We start from the raw sequence: 17,977 nt of genomic DNA on the forward strand, positions 1-17,977 counted from the left end.
GACTTGACGTAAAATTATAAGCTACCAGAACTATTACCCAAGCGCGTCGTTTATCGCAAATTGTTATCATTATGATAATGAGTACATTATATTGTATTCCGTTGCTCGTCTTTTCTGCTTTACAAAATAATCAAGAAACAGTTCAAGTTATATATTTTTTAATACTTTATTGTTAAGTGGTTTATGTAAGTAAATCAATTTTATTAAATCTGAAAACAAAGCTGATTCGTTATAATGTTCAGATGTTACTAAATTTGGTAAAATAATAAAAAAAAGTTGCTTTATTGTTATAAAAAATATGTATCTTTTACAGGCCATTATATGTAGTGAACACAATATAAAAATACAAAAAACATTTATTGTCTCTTAACAGTGCACATCTAGCTACCACAAGTTAAAAATATATATAAAAAATTGTAAACGATTTTAAGGCCACAATAATTCGATATTTGGAGATTGCATCTCTTCAAAAACTTGATATTGTGAGTAAACCACTAACCAACAGTAACCCTAAAAAACACAAAAATTTGTAAAAAGGAAGATATCTACTGAATTGTTGTGGGTCTTACATTGTAGGTCATCCATGACCAAATAACAAATGTGTGTAAAACAGTTTCCAACTAAAATTTGATGTGGTATAAAACAAAAAAATTAAAAAACAAAACTTGTACTTACATAAATATAATAACCTCCAAGCAGCCACAGACCAAATACTAGCTGAAATAAGACAACAATGCCAAATCCTATCAGCCATGGTAGCATCATACCACGGTTCATTTTGGATAAACCAACAACCAACAAAATAGCTGTCACAATGAGTAAAATGAAATAGAGTAACAGGAATCCTCCAACAACTTGCATTGCTAACATTAAAATGAATAAAACTTAAAATGTTATAATTCATTTGAAAACTTACAATAACGCACATCTGCTTCAAACAGGGGGTTGTAGAGTTGAGTGGAGTCTCCACCACTCATGTCAAATATAATGAATGTCATTAAAACTATGCTCATCGCTACTGTGTAGAATGCAATCACTTTGCAGCTTGTCTTCAGGTCATTGGTCCAAATGCATGGGGACCAACAAGAATTGAGTATTGCCATTTTGTGTCTGTTTGTACGAGCTTGAGTATCAAATAATTGTGTTTGGTGAACAGGGCGTCTCAGTTACATTGGCAAATAAAACAACAGTCCCAGATCAATACTTGACATAAAAACGTCTCGTGAGATTCATTCTGAAATAAAGATTAATGTACTTTCAATAATTCGAGAGAAAAATAAGTAATTTGTGTCGAAAATTTCTTACAATATTCGTAAATGTCACACCCAATTCGCATTAACAAGTTGTACACAAATTGCATACAGACCAGGAACGTAAACAGACCAAGCCCCTCCCACTCAAACTGTCAATTGAGCGGCCTGCAGTGTTGCCACGCTTGTAGAATGTCACGGACTGGAGAAAATCGTTAACGGGAGTTTTAGTTTGTTTTATTGTAAATTTGGCGTCATCTTGCAAACGATTAGTTTAACAATTCATATTTAATTCTGTTGCGTGTGAGGTGTGTGGATGTTGGCGAAAAATAATTCATAGATGCGGATTGATCGACGCGTTCTGGCCATTTTAAGTGGTAATAGAATTACGTAAAGTGGCAACGCAGCCAACAAAAAAGACATTTAATCAAGCAACCCGTAAATCAAACGGCGCCAAATTAGAATGTCAATATTGGGCCGATGATTTATTTTTCGAAATTAGGAAATATAAACTTTAAGAGATATTGGAAATTGTGCAAATGAAACGTCTTCGGGGCAAATATCGCAACGTGGTTTCGTGTTGAATCAATATTGACTTTACAAATTCTCATTCAGTACGAGTGGAATGCGGAAGTTAAATTGCTAGTTGTGCGAAAAACTTGTTATTAATAACATTTTAAGCTCAACTTTCTATATGGAGTGATCTTCACTGAAATAGTCATTCTCATTATCGTTCATTTGAAACGATTTGAACATTTTAATCATTGTAATAAAATAACCCAAAGTCACTAGTCTTCCGCCAAAATTCAAACATTTGAATTATTGCAAAATTTAATAAATTGACTAAGTGATCGTCACAGAACCGGTAAAAACCCTACGTTGTGTTTTTATACATTATGGCGGAAGGCTAACTCGAGGTACTAGCTTCATGTAGAACTCGGAAAAAATATTTAAAAAATTTTATTTATTTTTTGAGCTACAATTTTTTTTGCTTTTAGTCTTCTACGTTGTCCCATAACCTAGTAGATAAAATTTCGGCACATTTTAAAAATACACCGTATATGTCATATTTTATAAAATGCACACCAATGCAAAGTGACCTCTACAGGGTGGGGCATCGTATACGAGCACGCGAGAAATCGCGACTTCTAATTGAATAAAATTGTCGAAATTTTTCACACTTACCTGGATATTGGTAAGGTACATTTCATAATTTTTTGATAACTTTTCAAGTATAATATAAACAAAGCCAAAAAAAAATAATTAAATTTCAACCAAAAAATCAAATTCTGATTTTTATACTGACCTACCCAGATTCACTTCCTATAATTATTTACGAAATCAGCGGAAAAAAACACCAATTAGATTTTGAATTAAACACAGTTTTACATTTCAACTTTCAAAATAATTTATATTTGTGACCTGCTACTTGTGCTGCCGTAAATTTAGATGACAATGGAAACTGTCACTTTTATGGCAAAGCTGTAAGTAAGAGGCTCAAAACGGGCGGACTAGTGAATGGTCCTTTTGTTGGCAAATTATAAGCATTTGGGCCATAAATCACCCGTCTGGTTTGGGTTTAAATTAAAAAGCGAATTATTTAGCTAACCAAGTCAAAATTTGTAATTGTGCTACCAGGGTTTGATGCGCTAGCAGATACAGATTCATTTAGTGTAAAAACTTTATAGGTAAATTAAGAGTTAATTTCAGAAAACTAATATAACTGTTACGGCCTTATTTATTAACAAAAAAAATTTAAAAATCCTCAAATATACCTTATCAATAATAATTAGTTAGGTATATAAAATTTCGACAATTTTATTTAATTAGAAGTCGCGATTTCTCGCGTGCGTGTATACGATGCCCCACCCGGTACAGGAAATATACTTTAAAACAAGGAAACCGCATTGGTGTCCGTTTTATAAAATATGATAAACAGGGTGTATTTTTAAAATGTGCGGAAATTTTACGTACGAGGTTGTGGGACAATGTAGAAGACTAAAAGCTCAAAAAACAAATGTCACTTTATTTTTTGACATAGAATTTTTTAAATATTTTTTCCGAGTTCTACATGAATGGTGGTTAAAATTTAGTTACGCATTTCAATAACACCCTGTATACAACAAATAAAGTAGTGACAACGGCGGCCCAGAAACTAAACCTGAAATAAAGGAACAAAGCGGCACTGTGAAACGAATGATATGACATTAATAACAGCCACTGTAAATGGGATGAATAAAAGCTCCAAAAATTATTCACAAACGATGGCACACCATAACCTTTTCAATCGCCAAATTTGTACAACCGGATGCCTTGAGAGTGAACAAACAATACTTCAAATTTTCAATAACTAACGGCCTAACTCTCAGCTCTTCCGGATAGCACGGGGTTTCCGATCGCGGTGTTAATCTAGCCTTCGCCCCCCCCAACTATTATTCCCTGGACAAGAGCGACGTATTCGTCCAAGTCCCTACGACACCTAATCTAACGCCCCACGTTGGTCAGATTTTTCGTATCTTTGCTAACTCAGCTAATAAACGTTAAACAACTGTCGCTATGAATCAAATTTTAACTCAAAAATGGTTTTTACTTCAGAACATAAAAGATTACTTTCGTAATGGTGTTTTCAATAACGAAGAATGGACATATGTACAGCGCTGCTGCCTGTTTGGCCGAGTTTCGACAAAAATTTTCAAATTTAAATTGAAACAGGTATATGCAACCAGAAATACTTTCTTGCATTCGTGACATCTGTCGACATACGGCCATAGTTTCAAAGTCTTCTTTGATCTAAGTAATTGTTGATCGCATGGTACTATGGCGGACAATAAATTTAGGCCGGCAAATTTCTGACATTTCAAAAAAGTTCAATGCAAGTGACCATTTATTGTCATTATGACTGATGTGTCAGTTTGTCAAACTGAAGGTTTTCAAGCTGTTTGGCGTTTCCTTCGCCCTTTTCGTAACTTACTCTCTGGTGCACGCTTCTTTTCCCAATTTTAATTTTGATTATCGCTGTCACGATGACAAGAATGACAGAAATCGAAAATGGGGTTATTTGAACATAATGCCAGCTTCACATTTTGATGTCAAGCCAATGACAGACCGGCCTAAATCTATTGTCCGCCATAGTACTATAAAATCACAATTTATTGTCTACATTTTCATGCCATTTGTTCACATATCCTTACATTTTTCAAAAAACGCATATTTTTCCATTGACGCGGGAGTAGTTACGTGTTTAAATTTAAATACTTCCGTGTATTTTGATTATTATTATTCATTGATGATAATGTTACTAACGTAAAATGATAAGAGTAATAGCAATAATAGTTTTGAATATATCGTTATAATTATCTTGTTTTAAAAATAGATATTATTTTATGACGCAAAACTTCAAAAATATACATCCAGTTAATCAGACATAATTTTGTAATGTTCAGTTTATTGCAATAAACGAAAGAAAAAGAATTATAATGTGCTTATTTCACTTTCTCGTACTTTGATAAAACAAGTAATTTAGAAAAAATATAAAATCAAAAGATACGAATCGTTCAGACAAGAGACAAGGCATATCACCAACAAATCCTCGCTTGTTAAAGAAAATACTTTTTTAAGCAAATAAAAATTGCTTTGCATTCGAGAATCAACCGATAGAGTCTAAAATGAAATATGTAAATTGAAATTATTTCGAATAAAAAAATTTGTGGAAAGACGTTGATTCAGGAAAAAACGTAATGATGGTGTAATATGTAACACAACGTCAGAAATGGCTGTAAACTTCTCGCCCAACAGAGATCTGATGTTTAAACGAATATTAGCTCCCGCTGGGTACGACTTAATTACATTTAATTAAGTACACCATTTTGCAAAGGCGTTAGATAACACGTGCTTGTTCCCACTTGACCGTGTTCCTGCTCGAGTTGATTGTTTCCACCTTGCTTAAATATTGAATTTTATCTGTGGCGAAGAAGTGGAGCGTACATTACAAATTGAACGTTTCTAAGAAAGTATCCCCGCAGAGCTTTCTGTAAGATCTTTCACAGTTCTTAATTTATATTAATGACCAACTATACAACACAACTGCGTTCTATTTGCCGACGATACTACTGAAACTCGTGGAAAAAATATTACTGCATAGGCTTGACCTACAAAAAAAAAATGGGGGCAGATTAGACCTGTTGAATTTTTGAATGTTGAGAAATTCACGCAATAAGTCAAGCGAAAAAAGGTCGATAAATTAACGAGCGAACATCTACAATAGTTTTTTTGCTAAACTGTGATCAATAATCAAGTGGTGTAGGTTTGGAACTGAATTATTTACAATAGGCCTAGGTACAAGAAAAAATATTGAACGAGAGAAGCTATTAAAATTTCATAAAAGTGAAGTGTTATTCGCAGATTAGCTAGATTGCGTAGTCGTATTTGGCGCTTCCCAAAGGGAGTCCTGATCTGGAAAAATGTTTCAGTGAGCAGGATAAAAAGATCGAAGATCATCGAAAGTTGCACAAAATGAATAGCGTCGGTGCAGAATGAATTTTAATTGGTTAATTTGATTTCCGGAGAAAATGCCGGTGGATAAAATAAAAAAAGGATTGCTGGAAACGTTGTAGTTGAGGGTTTCGTGTCATACGTAGCTGTACGAGCTAAATTAATTAAAATTGATTTTCAGTACTTCGTCATGCTTGAATGTCAGGCCATTACCGAATAAAGAAGGTCAGTATCAACGATAAAAACTCGAACATAGTCGAACACAATATTTTTTTATATAAACTGAATCAAAGAAGGGAAGAGAGAAAAATAAAAGTATAAAGAATAGAGAGAATTTTACAAATGATGTATTCTCTTTGAGAGATATCGGCTTTGATGTACGCGATCCCTGTCGTTGATGGACTGCGCCATTCGATATCGGTCTGAATCCCCCTGAAGTGCAAATTGATCAGCACGATGCAAAGAAAATAGAAAATTCGAGCGGCGATCGATCGCAAAAGCGTCGAGTGTTTGTCGACGTTAAAAAAACGTGTCTCGGTAAATAAGGAGTTGTCAGGATCAGTTGTCGGAAATAGAGTCGTGCAGGGGTGAAATTAGATGTAGGGCTATTAGTACATATAACAAGTAGTCGGCATCAGGTACATATTGATTGAATCAACAGCTGGTGGGTGTGTGCGCGCGAAGGAAAATCGGATTGGTGTGGACCCGTGACGCAGGTACGTACCGGTTTCCCAGTATAAAATAGTACTAGGCGACGGGAAGGGTGCTATTGTAAGCTGTGTCTTCTCCGTCCCCAGTAGTGTTGAGCACCAGCCATGGTCAGGGTGGCGTTTTCGCCGCACCCGCTCCTGCTGGTCACGATAGTGATGGCCGTATGTGCGACGATTCCTCACGCCGTCATGGCGATAGACCTTAGTAGACTTTACGGACACGTTAATTCGAAGCGCAACGGTGAGTTAGACCAAAAGAGAATCATGAAGCGCACCGACTCGATCGATAACGCGATTAATCGGTGCAGTCGAGTGCGAATTCGCGATCCCGACCTTCCCGACGAAGATTTTTCCGTTTCAGGAGACGCTTGCCACCCGTACGAGCCTTTCAAATGCCCCGGGGACGGCAACTGCATATCAATCCAGTACCTGTGCGACGGGGCTCCGGATTGTCCGGACGGCTACGACGAGGACTCGCGCCTCTGCACGGCGGCGAAGCGGCCTCCGGTCGAGGAGACCGGAAGCTTTTTGAAATCTCTCCTGGCCAGCCACGGACCGAACTACTTGGAGAAGCTGTTCGGGAACAAGGCGCGAGACGCTCTCAAACCTCTGGGAGGAGTCGACAAAGTCGCCATCGCGCTCTCAGGTAGGTATCTGCGGGGTCGGTTTCGTTTGTATGACAGTGTTGTCGTCGGTAGAATCGCAGACGATTGAAGATTTTGGTGCCGCCCTCCATTTGATGCGCTCCGATCTGGAGCACTTGCGCTCGGTGTTCATGGCCGTCGAGAACGGAGACCTGGGGATGTTGAAGTCGCTCGGGATCAAAGATTCCGAACTGGGCGACGTGAAGTTCTTCTTGGAGAAACTGGTCAACACTGGGTTTTTAGACTGAACCATACCAGACCCTGCTGCTGTCTTCTTTGCCCATCCCCAACCGCACTTGCCTCTAAGCAAGTCCTTTTATTCTTATCTTCCTTACTAGATCTGTCTGTCTCTTTAGTAAAGCAGCAGAGTCCGCTAAGATCCGTCCCCTATCATCAACCTTTTCCGATAATCTCCCTCCTCTGTCTCAGAGGGTTGATACTCACAAAGCAACGGCCAAGCAACCAGACTTATGAATACATATCAAGCACCAAGGTATACTTTGGGATACATCACGTCGCATATCATTAGATTTAATAGGGAATATATCTTAGATTTATATAAAATGTGTGATCACAATCTCTACACGAAATTCGACATATAGTTTCGTACAATTTTTCAATCTCTCTCTGAATGTTTTTATTCAATTTGATGCACAAAACGTGAGCTAGCACTCGCGTTGAGTGATACGATCGTTCAAACCGATGTATAGGTAATAATTGTGATCACTTTTGTAAGATAATAAGGTGACTCCCGATAGAATTAATGTGGCACTAATGAGTACTTCGGGGGACGAAGATGAATTTCCGGCCGGTCCGGCAAAAGATCACCTCACGCTGTGGACGATCAATGGAGAAGATAAACGAACCTCTTTGTTGTACACGGTGCAGGACCACATTGCAGGTTCCCTTTGACATTGTTTCATCAGCAAATTATAAATAAATGATGTTTGTCTGAGACAGCGACAATTTTTTGGAATTTCAGTTGACGTCCGGACCAGTGCGTTTCAAGGGCCTGGCGCATCTCCGGACGTCGACTGAACGTCCATTTTGTCGATGTGAAATATACAAATTTTGTGATTTCTCTGTACATATCATTGTTAAGTGACGAAAGACGCACCTTTACGCTGAGATAACGACCTGACATTTGCCAACAATTCTGCTGTAGATGCGTCTTTCGACTTGAACGTCGGCACAATCACATTTGCACGAATATACTAAAATATATTTTTTCGACTGGTAGTGAAGATGTTTGTGTTCTGTGTGCGCCGAATTCTCTATCGAAGGTTATCTGGATTGAAATATTTTACATAAAAGGCTGGTTCATTATGTATACATATCAAATGTTTTTTAATAAATAAATAAATAAATGAATAAATATATATATTATATACATATAATCATAACAAAATTAAGTTGTGAGGTAGAATTTCTAATTAAATAAATATATTATCAAATAATTTTATTTTTATTATTCTATTATAACGTCTTTATGTTGTAAAAATTAATAAAAACATTTTTCTCAATCACATCCGACCGATCTCGCATTTACTAACAAAATACACCACCAAATTCGCTTAAAATATAAAAACACATCTCCTTTCAGTTAAAAAATCATCACCGGTTCGATTATTACCGAGAATAATAAATTATGCAAAACGTTTCGATTAGTTTCGTTAGATTTCTTCAATTTTATCAAACACACCATTAACAGGCTATAAAACGTCTGATCGTTTTGCTGATAATACAATTTATAAGAAAATAATATTGTGAAATATGCACGACCGTTAAAACGAGGCGTATATTTTACCCTCGAAAAAATTCGATCAATAAAACATGACATTGTACTTTTATTACCACTAACTATATTACGTAGGTACATATTTTACGAATTACTTTTACTAAAGTATAAAAATATCTAGTTTCACGTCACACGTGAATGTAAGTATTTGTAAAATTTTCGTAATAACAGACTGAAAATGAAAGACAATAGATGTGAAATAATTAGTCGTCAATTTAAATTTCCCGCTGGAGTAATAATTTTTGAAAGGATCGAGTGACATCTGCCGATAATGTCAAATTCAAACTGTCTTGTCAATTAAAAATGAATTATTTTGAAAAATGCGACCGAACTGTTTTAAATCGTTTTTTCCCATTTTACTGTCGATACGTAATATTTGGAAAAACACACTGATTTCGTTAAGCTTTTATTCTTAAAAATTGGCATCAATTTGTTAACAGAGTATACCAACCATGTGGGTACAAACTGAAGACACATGCAGCTGCAAAATCGAGATTTATTACCACTTACGCAAGCACCTAACAGTTCTTGCAATAATCTAACTTAATATCGAATACTGGAAGCCACATATTTTTATTACTTTGGGAACATTTATCATTAGAAAAATAACAAAAATAGAATGATTACAAACATTTAAAAGTTTCATGATTGCTTGTTCTTCCCAAGATGCGATTGGTGCTCCTACACATAATATAAAATAAAAATACATTATTCTTTACACTGTTACACCAAAATTTATTTAGAAATTTATAAATTATTAAAAGTATCACTCTATCTAAACGATTAAAATAATATGCGAGTAAAGAAATCAGACTGATTCGGTGGGACTCTGGAATTCCGAGAGGGCGTGAATCGGATTCTGCACCTTCTTTTGCGACCCTTTGCGCACTTTGGCTCGAACTTCTTCCGGCTTTTCGGGCCTCACCAGCGGCTTTTTCTCCGGAGCTTTCATCTTCCAGACCACGATTGGAGACTGCAAAAACTGATTAGTAAAATTTTCACGCTTCCAACAGAACGTACAGATATAGTTCCCTGTCGCGGATATTTTGTTGACGCCACGTATGACGCTTTGACCGTCAGGACGACAGCGTTCATGAGATTCTTTGCTGCCTGAATGAGAGACGTTGCACTGTCGAGACCGGAAACGATCAGTTCTCCGCTGATGTTCTGCACGTCTGCCTTCACTTTAGAAGTGATGTTCATCTGGTGACAGTACAGAGCGATGCGCTGCAAGTAAGCTAACAGATCTTTTTTAGTTGAACTTTCTGGACATTGTTCCGCTATTTGTCTGGTCAACTTGTCCAGTTTAGTCCCTGCTTCCGAAATCTTCTTAGCCGCGTTTATCACGTCCATGGTCGTCTTGAGCGGACCACGACCCCTAAAACAAACGATTAATCTAACTTACGCGTTATATTAGTCACGTACCGAGTGAAATCCGTCATTTCCATCATAATCATGCACATGTGTTTCGCCAACACTATAATATCATTCCCTGTGTCGTCCCATTTGGCAACCTCGCGGTCAAATTTGAGCTTCTCGCTTCGGAAATATTCCACTTGCTGAAGAATCTTTTGCTTATCTTCTTCAGGCATTTTACCCATAGCTTCCTACAAACAACTGTACAATAAAAACAAAATTTTTATCAGCAAGCATCTCAACATACCCTAGCAGTAGTGATTCCACTAATATCCGGATACTCATCGACTCCGTGTTCGCCTGTATGAGCGCTAGCTGCAAGCAAAGAAAAATTAATTTGTTACGCACAATTAAATTACTCCTACACACATTTGCTACGAGTCTCAAGAGTATAGTTTTCATCGAGTTCGACATCTTCAGGATCTAAGTCTTCATCAGCCTGTTAAAAAAAAGTTTCAGCATCTCTGCCATTTATAATTATTTATCTTACTCTATTCATAAGCACAGCCCTTCTGATTTCGCGTACGCCATCATACACCAGTCTTGAAGCGTCGATGAAATCATTTTCGTCGACTTCTTTGGCCGGATTGCTCGACAAGGCTTGCACCGCAACTTGGACCCTCTGACTAAACTTTGGCATGACCTGATCGTTCAGTACTTTGACGGCTTCCAAGACACGCTTGGTGTAAATGCACGGTTCGTAATTGTCCATTTCAGCGGTGACGACATTGCAGACTCGATTGGAGCGACCTCTGATGCCGCCCGCTGTTCTGTCCAAAGTGTCGGCGTCGCCCTCTTGCAAGGCCAAGACGCACTTGTTCACGTCCTCCAAGATGTGGTTCTCGGAGACGGCCAAGAAGTCGTCGATCGTGGTGATATCGTCGACCGCCTCGGTCAGGATGCGCACTTGGTTCTCCCATGATTGTTTGAAAGCGTCCATATTTTCTTGAGCAACCTTGCTGCGCGGCCGAGCCGCTAGGATTCGAGCGGCGTTTATCACCTCTGGACAAAGATTGTCGATTTGAGCGGCGGCGTAGCGGACCATCTTGACCCCGTCTTCGTTATTCGACATGCTGCACACCAAATTCGCGACCTGATGACGAACAAAATACACAAATAAAATGGTATTTTTTACGAGCAAAGTATTGTCACACGCAAGAAGTACCATAACAAAACTCAACGGACTTTATGTAAATACCTGGTATTAGGTAATTGCTATTTGCCCTTTACAAAATAGACTGCAAGCATACATTTTTTTATGATCCAAGATAAAAACCATGTTGTGAAAATTGTAAAACACACAATGTTACTGTTTAGTGACAAGAATGACATTTTAAATAAGAATTTACCGAAAACACTGACTTTTGTTTTTCATAAGTAACTTGGATGACATTTTTATTTAATCGTGTGGCTCAATATGTTCAGTAAAAAAGATTGGAGGTGGCCATGGAAAACAAAACTTTTGAAAAACTTAATAAACTGTCAGTTGTCAATTGTGACATTTATGTGATTTTTATTTTAAAAAATGATTTTTACTCAAGAACACAAAATATTCGTACTGTGTTAGAAATGATAACAAAGAGAATGGTGAACGGGTTTACCATCACAGCTTTGTTTGTTGGAATTGCGGCAAAACAAACATTTCTTCACCATCGCTGTAAGTGTTTTCAAAAATGTTGTTCTGAAACCTCTTTTTTTATTGCTCATATTGTTATACAAACAGTAAAATGACAGTCTTTATTGGCATATTTTGATAAACAAATACAGAAAGTAACAGTTTGAAATTGATTCAACCTACCTCTACCAGCTTGTTGGAATGTTCGGTGAACATGACGGCAAACTCTTCAACTTCCTTCTCATTTCCGTTCTGCGCCGCTTTGATCAAAACCAAGAGGGGAACATTTGTTTCCAAGAAACTATCAGACACATGATCGACTACAGCTTTGCGCAACTGCCGTCTCAGATCTCTAGTCTTCCTTCCCATATTATCGATAGCTCTATTGAGCCCTTCACTCTTTTCTTTACTTCCTATGTTAGACATGTACTCCGACAGTAAATCTTGAAGAGCTTGACGAACTGCGTTGCACTCAGCCACGATTCGCTCTCTCCTCTCGTCTCTGGTGCAACTGGAGTCTGCCATGAGCGCAGCGCCGCTGATGATACTCTCCAACCGTTCCTCCAGCGACGGTCTGGTGTGTACTTCGTTGTACGCCAACGGTTCCATCACCATGTGATCGTCGAAGTCGTCAAGCGCCGCAGCGAGCTCGCCTGGGCCGTCGTACGGTCCAGACGCAGGCTGCGGAGTACGCCCTTGGGCCACGTCGTTGATGGTATTGACGGCCTCGCAGACTTGCTTGAGAACGTAGTCGCGGTTAGCTTTGGCAGCTGCGAGTTCCGGATGGCGGACGTACACTTTCGACGCCGTCAACAGCATAGTCGAGTGTTTCTTGAGTACGGCGCGGGCAGCTGCCAAGTCGTCGCGAAGCTGCGGGTCTTTCAGTTCTTGTTGTCGTTTAGCTGCCTGGTTCATCAGTTCGTTTGCGTTTTGACCGAACGCTTTGATGTTATCCAGAAGCTCGCCTTGACTTGATGCATTTTTCAACTTCTCCAAATCGTTTTCTACTACGTGGAGAGATTTGAGCAACAGATGGACGTCGACCATGTCCGCAAGAATCAAGAGACGGGTCACGGCGGAAAGAAGATTGCGAGCGGCGCGTACCATGTTGCCGCGCTTCAGAGACGAACATGGGTCTTCTGAGAATTCTCGAGCAGCGATGCTCATCGCGTTGCCGGTTTTGCGAACCTCTTCAACGGCGGACAGCATTTCCTGAGTTATGTCAGGGTTTTCGTAGGCGATTTGTTCGCCTTTCTCTATGAAATTCTCAGTCGCTTTTTCGACGGTACTGACCAGGGCGTTGGCCCTTTTTGACTTTCCCTTCTTCTTCTTGCTGGGACCTTTAGTGTTCACAAGCGTCGTCACTTGTAAAACTAAAGGTTCCAATGTCTTCTCTACAGACATGGTCCTAATTTCTAAATTTTTTGGGTCCCACTTCAAGCCAAAGTGATCATTCATGGTGACTGAGCTGGGTGTAAAAATTGACATGGTGTTAAAATAATAAATGTGACAAATTTGGACCAGCACAAAAATTATTCCAATTTTTTTAGCATTTTTAAATTGAAAGTGCCAAAATCTGCTTTCAAAATAATGAAACATTAATTTCATTTTATTTTTGAGTTGTTAAATTGTAAATTTATTAAATGGAAATAGTTTAAATAGTTTATTCCCACTGTAACACTTGTTCTAACAAATATTTATTAAAAATGAGCAATTTAAAGTAACAATCTACTTCTGTTTTATGACTAATACTTTCAACTGGTTAAACATGTAACCAAAATTTTACAAAACCATCCAAATTTTATATTGTACCAGACTGGTGAAAAATACTTGACGTATTAATCATCACTTTTGTACGGTTCTGGGAACGGCATTCTCTCATTTTTAATTGTGAAGCCATAAAATTTTATACTAGGGCTTTAGGACATTTAACTTCTACAATAACTTACCTATTGATACAAAAGATATATTTCCTCCTATCACAACACTTACAACGAGTAAAAATTCGAGTTGTTCAACTAGAACAAATTGTTTTATTTATGATTCATACTAGAAACACTCATACAAACAGCAACAATACCTCAGAGCAGAAACATACTAACTGAACCACTCCCACTGCTCTCGAGGTCAAAGTTGTTATATGTCAAATAATGGTGTCAATTCGTACACTTACTTTACACGAATTCTTCCGATAAAATTACGTTAAAGATATTTTCTAATCGGAGTAATAGATAATCTAAGATATAAGGCTTATCTAGCCAATAATCACTATCAGTCAAAACTTTTGATCGTTCGTTGGCACAACAACATGGCTACCAACACAAACCACAGACATAAACGCCATAGAATTAGAATCATATCATAGAATAGAACAAAATGATAAAATCTATTTTGCAAAGAAGCGCCATCTATGAAATGCAATGAACTATGTTTCGCTTGGTTTCGTATTTCTATTTAAATCTACTTGCACTAACACTCATTTTATAAATTTTGTAGGCAAAATGAAACACCTCGCACTAATTTGACGATAAAACTAACAGCAATAATTTGACAATCACTTAACAACAACTCCAGACAGAACAGACAAATTAAAGCTCTGTCCGCTCTTGTCACCCTCGGTCGCCAACCCCGACATTCACCCCCCTATCCCCAAACATTTTGAAAATTAAATTTACGTACTATACTATTTACGCATTATACACATTGCAACAATATCTTGATTTTTTTTTTGAAAATACTTAATTATAACTGAATCCACGATGGCTCTTAGTCCTGCCTTTTTAACGTTAAAGCATTGACTATTAAAACATTGGGCTGTATCACGACACCATTATTAAATTTAATCATGACTCTAATTAGAATTACCTTGGTGACGAATTCATCTCTTTCTGACAGGTTGTAATTGCATAAATCTATATCATTTTTGTTTACTTTAATCACGATTTTAGTTATCGGCAACTTTAATTACGGTGTCGTGATACGGCCCATTGTTTTGATAGTCAATGGTAAAAGCAAAAAATCTTTGTCAATTCGAAAATTTTGTTTTTACAATAACGACGAAAAGACTGACATACTCCTCATTTGTGGAGAGTGTGGAAAGAATTCTGTCGCCGCTGTGGATATTACAAGTCGACGGTAGAGACTTTGGACACTTTTACATTAACTTAATTTGTTAATTTATTTGTTGAATTTTGATTAAATACAGGTTATCTGCCGATCTGACATTTTTGACAAATCTATCCAACTTACTTTGATTTCTAATTTAAAAGAAATATTTTTATTTAGTGGTTACTGCCATTGGTATTGTTGGTTGCGGCAAAATAAAAATTCAGAATTGCCCCCCTCTCGTGAATAACCCTGTCCCTGTACTTCACAAAATCACAAATACGAAGAGTATTGAAATTTGAGATAAACTGTGGGATATAAAATCGTACGGCGACTTCTTATTTAATTCTCTGCATGATTACTATGTCACAAAAACATTTATTGTTGAAGGTTCTAATTATTCGTTTGTCGAATGACGAAATATTTTCGTTCAATAGTTTGTTGAAAGCATGGTGAAAGAATCCAGTGACTTTTCTACAAATAATATCAAATGACAACGAAATGAAACTGAAATGAAATTTCTTTGTCCTATGGTCAAGAAGAGATAATTACTACAAGAGTTTCAAAATGTGATTCAAACAGATTAATTAACTTCAAAAATGTTGCCAATTTGATTGGTAGAACAAGTAGGAAAACAGGTAAATTCCAGACTTTCATTTCATATCTATGGTAGAGTAGTGAATGAAGAATGAAGTAGTGAATTTCAATTTAGTAGTCAGAGCTGTCAAAATCTGTCACTCAAAAAACAAAATCGTTTCCGATCTGTCATTTGGAAAATAATCCTCCATTTACTCGGAAATGTCGAGAAATTAATCTGAATTATCGACACAATGCTTTTGCGTGTGACCAAGTCCGATTTTTAAATAAATCGAGTCGAGTAGAACTTTGCCTTAGGCTTGTCGTTCAGAGACAGGCCAGGTCAGTCGGCCATATCTAGCTCTGGTGCTGGCCGTGGTAAGTTCAAGTCATTCAAGTAGTCCATGCGATAAATAGTCGTAATCTGTGCTGTGGGTGCTAATGTGTGTTAAAATATGCGTTTTCAATAATAATCAGTGAAGGTACAAAGAAGTCTGGTTTAATTCAATATCGGTCGGACCAGATCGACGCGATAAAGACGGCAGTAATATGTGTCGTCTTTTAAAAAAAGTCGCAGTCGCAAATGCATAACATAATATGAAAAAAAAAAAAATACGATAAGATTTGCTAATTGATACATCGGTTAAATATTGGACTGTATGTAGGTATGTAAACGACTTATTTATTACAACTTGGAGTACCTTTAAAACATGCTTAACCATTGCTATTACATTGTTAAGTGGTATTAAAAAGTGCAACCATAAAAATGGCAAATACATTTGATCATGAAGACAAGGACAGGTAAATTGCTCCAATTTTATGACATTTCGTAGCTCAGTTGTGTTGTAGCTGGTATTTTGGACCAATTAGTCGGAAAGAAGCAACAGATCTTCTCATGGCAGAACGGGGTGGTGGAGTGTTCTTGGTTCGTGATAGTGCCACTTGTGTAGGAGACTATGTACTTTGTGTAAAGTATGTAATTATTATTTTTACAAAACTAGCACTACATTTAATTATTACAGGGAAGACAGTAAAGTGAGTCATTACATAATTAACAAGATGCAACAATCGGATCAAATTAAATATAGAATTGGAGATCAAATTTTTCCAGACTTACCAAGCTTGCTTTCATTCTATAAATTGCATTATTTAGATACAACACCACTTATTAGACCTGCTTCTAGAAAAGTAGAAAAAGTTATTGCTAAATTTGATTTTGACGGCCAGGTTAGTCGAATCCATAATTTGCTTGTACAATTTTCACTGTTACTTTACAAATTTAGGATGCTGATGATCTAGTCTTTAAAAAGGGTGAAATTCTGACTATTATTGCTAAAGATGAAGAGCAGTGGTGGACAGCAATAAATAGTACGGGCACAAGGGGATCAATCCCAGTTCCATATGTGCAGAAGGTCTAGATTTTTATTTACACATTGTAACTTTTTATTAACTATATTAATAATTTTAGTATGAAGAAGGTCAGCCTACTATTGAAATCCCAAGACCAGGTTCTGGTGGTAGCGTCACGACATCAACCCAACAAGCTGAAACTGCTATGAAACGAAGTCAGATGCAAGTATGTTATGTAACAGTTGTGATGAAATAAAAATTCTAAAGTTGGCACTTTTTAGCGAAAACTTCCAGCTAAAGCTAGAGTAAAACAAGTACGCGTTCCAAATGCTTATGATAAAACCGCTTTAAAATTGGATATCGGCGATATTATCACTGTTACTAAAACCAATATAAATGGACAGTGGGAGGGAGAGTTAAATGGAAAAGTTGGCTACTTTCCGTTTACGCATGTAGAATTTTTAGATAACGATAATGAACTTTAGTGTCTTTTTTTAATAATATATTATTGTATAAATGCTCCATTTTGCTGTATATTTATTAAAATTATTTGGCACTAACATATAATGTTTAACTAGATTACAAGCTATTTGTGTTGTTAATATCAATTTGTATTTTTATTAATTACATATCAATATTTACTAAGTGGCTTTTTTATACCTGGCAGTTAAAAACAGCGGCAAGTGTGGTTTCTTCATCTATTGCTATTTTATCTTAATTCACTGTTGAAATTGCTTGCAGAGCATCCTGTTTTGTATAGATATGAATGTTTGTCAACGTTTCATATGTACTTAAATATAAATATTTTGTTGCAAGTAGTAGTAGCATTATTTTACACATAACACATACAAAAATATATTAACAGGAAAAAATTTTGATTAAATTTGTGTATGCTTGAGACGATAACTTTCACGCAAATCTGGGTTTTTGAAATTTTATTTTCAATATTCTTGTATAATCAGAACTTTGAGATTTTCAGCATTCTTCATTTCTTATTTAAATTTCCCGCTGCTTAGACAATG

The 17,977-nt window shown here is 36.8% G+C and overlaps 4 protein-coding genes across 5 annotated transcripts; 2 read left to right on the forward strand and 2 right to left on the reverse strand.

Annotated features, from left to right (window-relative positions):
• Window positions 1-263: 263 nt before the first annotated feature.
• Window positions 264-8,351, reverse strand: pasi1 (pasiflora 1). 2 transcript variants are annotated; one of them, XM_069060344.1, is made up of 5 exons: window positions 8,213-8,351; window positions 917-1,234; window positions 676-863; window positions 570-620; window positions 264-510 (listed from the first exon to the last, which is right to left on the reverse strand). In XM_069060344.1, the coding sequence occupies exons 2-5, from the start codon at window positions 1,101-1,103 to the stop codon at window positions 427-429; spliced, it is 510 nt and encodes a 169-aa protein (XP_068916445.1). In that variant the 5' UTR covers window positions 1,104-1,234; window positions 8,213-8,351; the 3' UTR covers window positions 264-426. The 2 variants fall into 2 exon arrangements, with proteins under 2 accessions (XP_068916445.1, XP_068916443.1); XM_069060342.1 differs by lacking the exon at window positions 8,213-8,351 and adding an exon at window positions 1,306-1,452.
• On the forward strand, window positions 6,473-7,903 carry LOC138139825 (IDLSRF-like peptide). Its single transcript, XM_069060341.1, has 3 exons — window positions 6,473-6,692; window positions 6,813-7,097; window positions 7,150-7,903. The coding sequence occupies exons 1-3, from the start codon at window positions 6,557-6,559 to the stop codon at window positions 7,341-7,343; spliced, it is 615 nt and encodes a 204-aa protein (XP_068916442.1). The 5' UTR covers window positions 6,473-6,556; the 3' UTR covers window positions 7,344-7,903.
• Window positions 8,352-9,286: 935 nt separating the features above from the next.
• Window positions 9,287-14,259, reverse strand: LOC138139816 (catenin alpha-like). The gene is made up of 8 exons (XM_069060331.1): window positions 13,874-14,259; window positions 12,108-13,392; window positions 10,800-11,402; window positions 10,679-10,748; window positions 10,557-10,624; window positions 10,319-10,500; window positions 9,914-10,271; window positions 9,287-9,866 (listed from the first exon to the last, which is right to left on the reverse strand). Exons 2-8 carry the CDS (start codon window positions 13,380-13,382, stop codon window positions 9,702-9,704), a joined length of 2,721 nt encoding a protein of 906 aa, XP_068916432.1. The 5' UTR covers window positions 13,383-13,392; window positions 13,874-14,259; the 3' UTR covers window positions 9,287-9,701.
• Window positions 14,260-15,731: 1,472 nt separating this feature from the next.
• Window positions 15,732-17,770, forward strand: Crk (Crk proto-oncogene, adaptor protein). Its single transcript, XM_069060339.1, has 6 exons — window positions 15,732-16,406; window positions 16,455-16,577; window positions 16,628-16,832; window positions 16,889-17,017; window positions 17,074-17,181; window positions 17,237-17,770. Exons 1-6 carry the CDS (start codon window positions 16,372-16,374, stop codon window positions 17,438-17,440), a joined length of 804 nt encoding a protein of 267 aa, XP_068916440.1. The 5' UTR covers window positions 15,732-16,371; the 3' UTR covers window positions 17,441-17,770.
• Window positions 17,771-17,977: the final 207 nt, after the last annotated feature.

The sequence above is a fragment of the Tenebrio molitor genome, chromosome X (genome assembly GCF_963966145.1).
Source record: "Tenebrio molitor chromosome X, icTenMoli1.1, whole genome shotgun sequence".
In the NCBI taxonomy this organism is placed as follows: domain Eukaryota; kingdom Metazoa; phylum Arthropoda; class Insecta; order Coleoptera; family Tenebrionidae; genus Tenebrio; species Tenebrio molitor.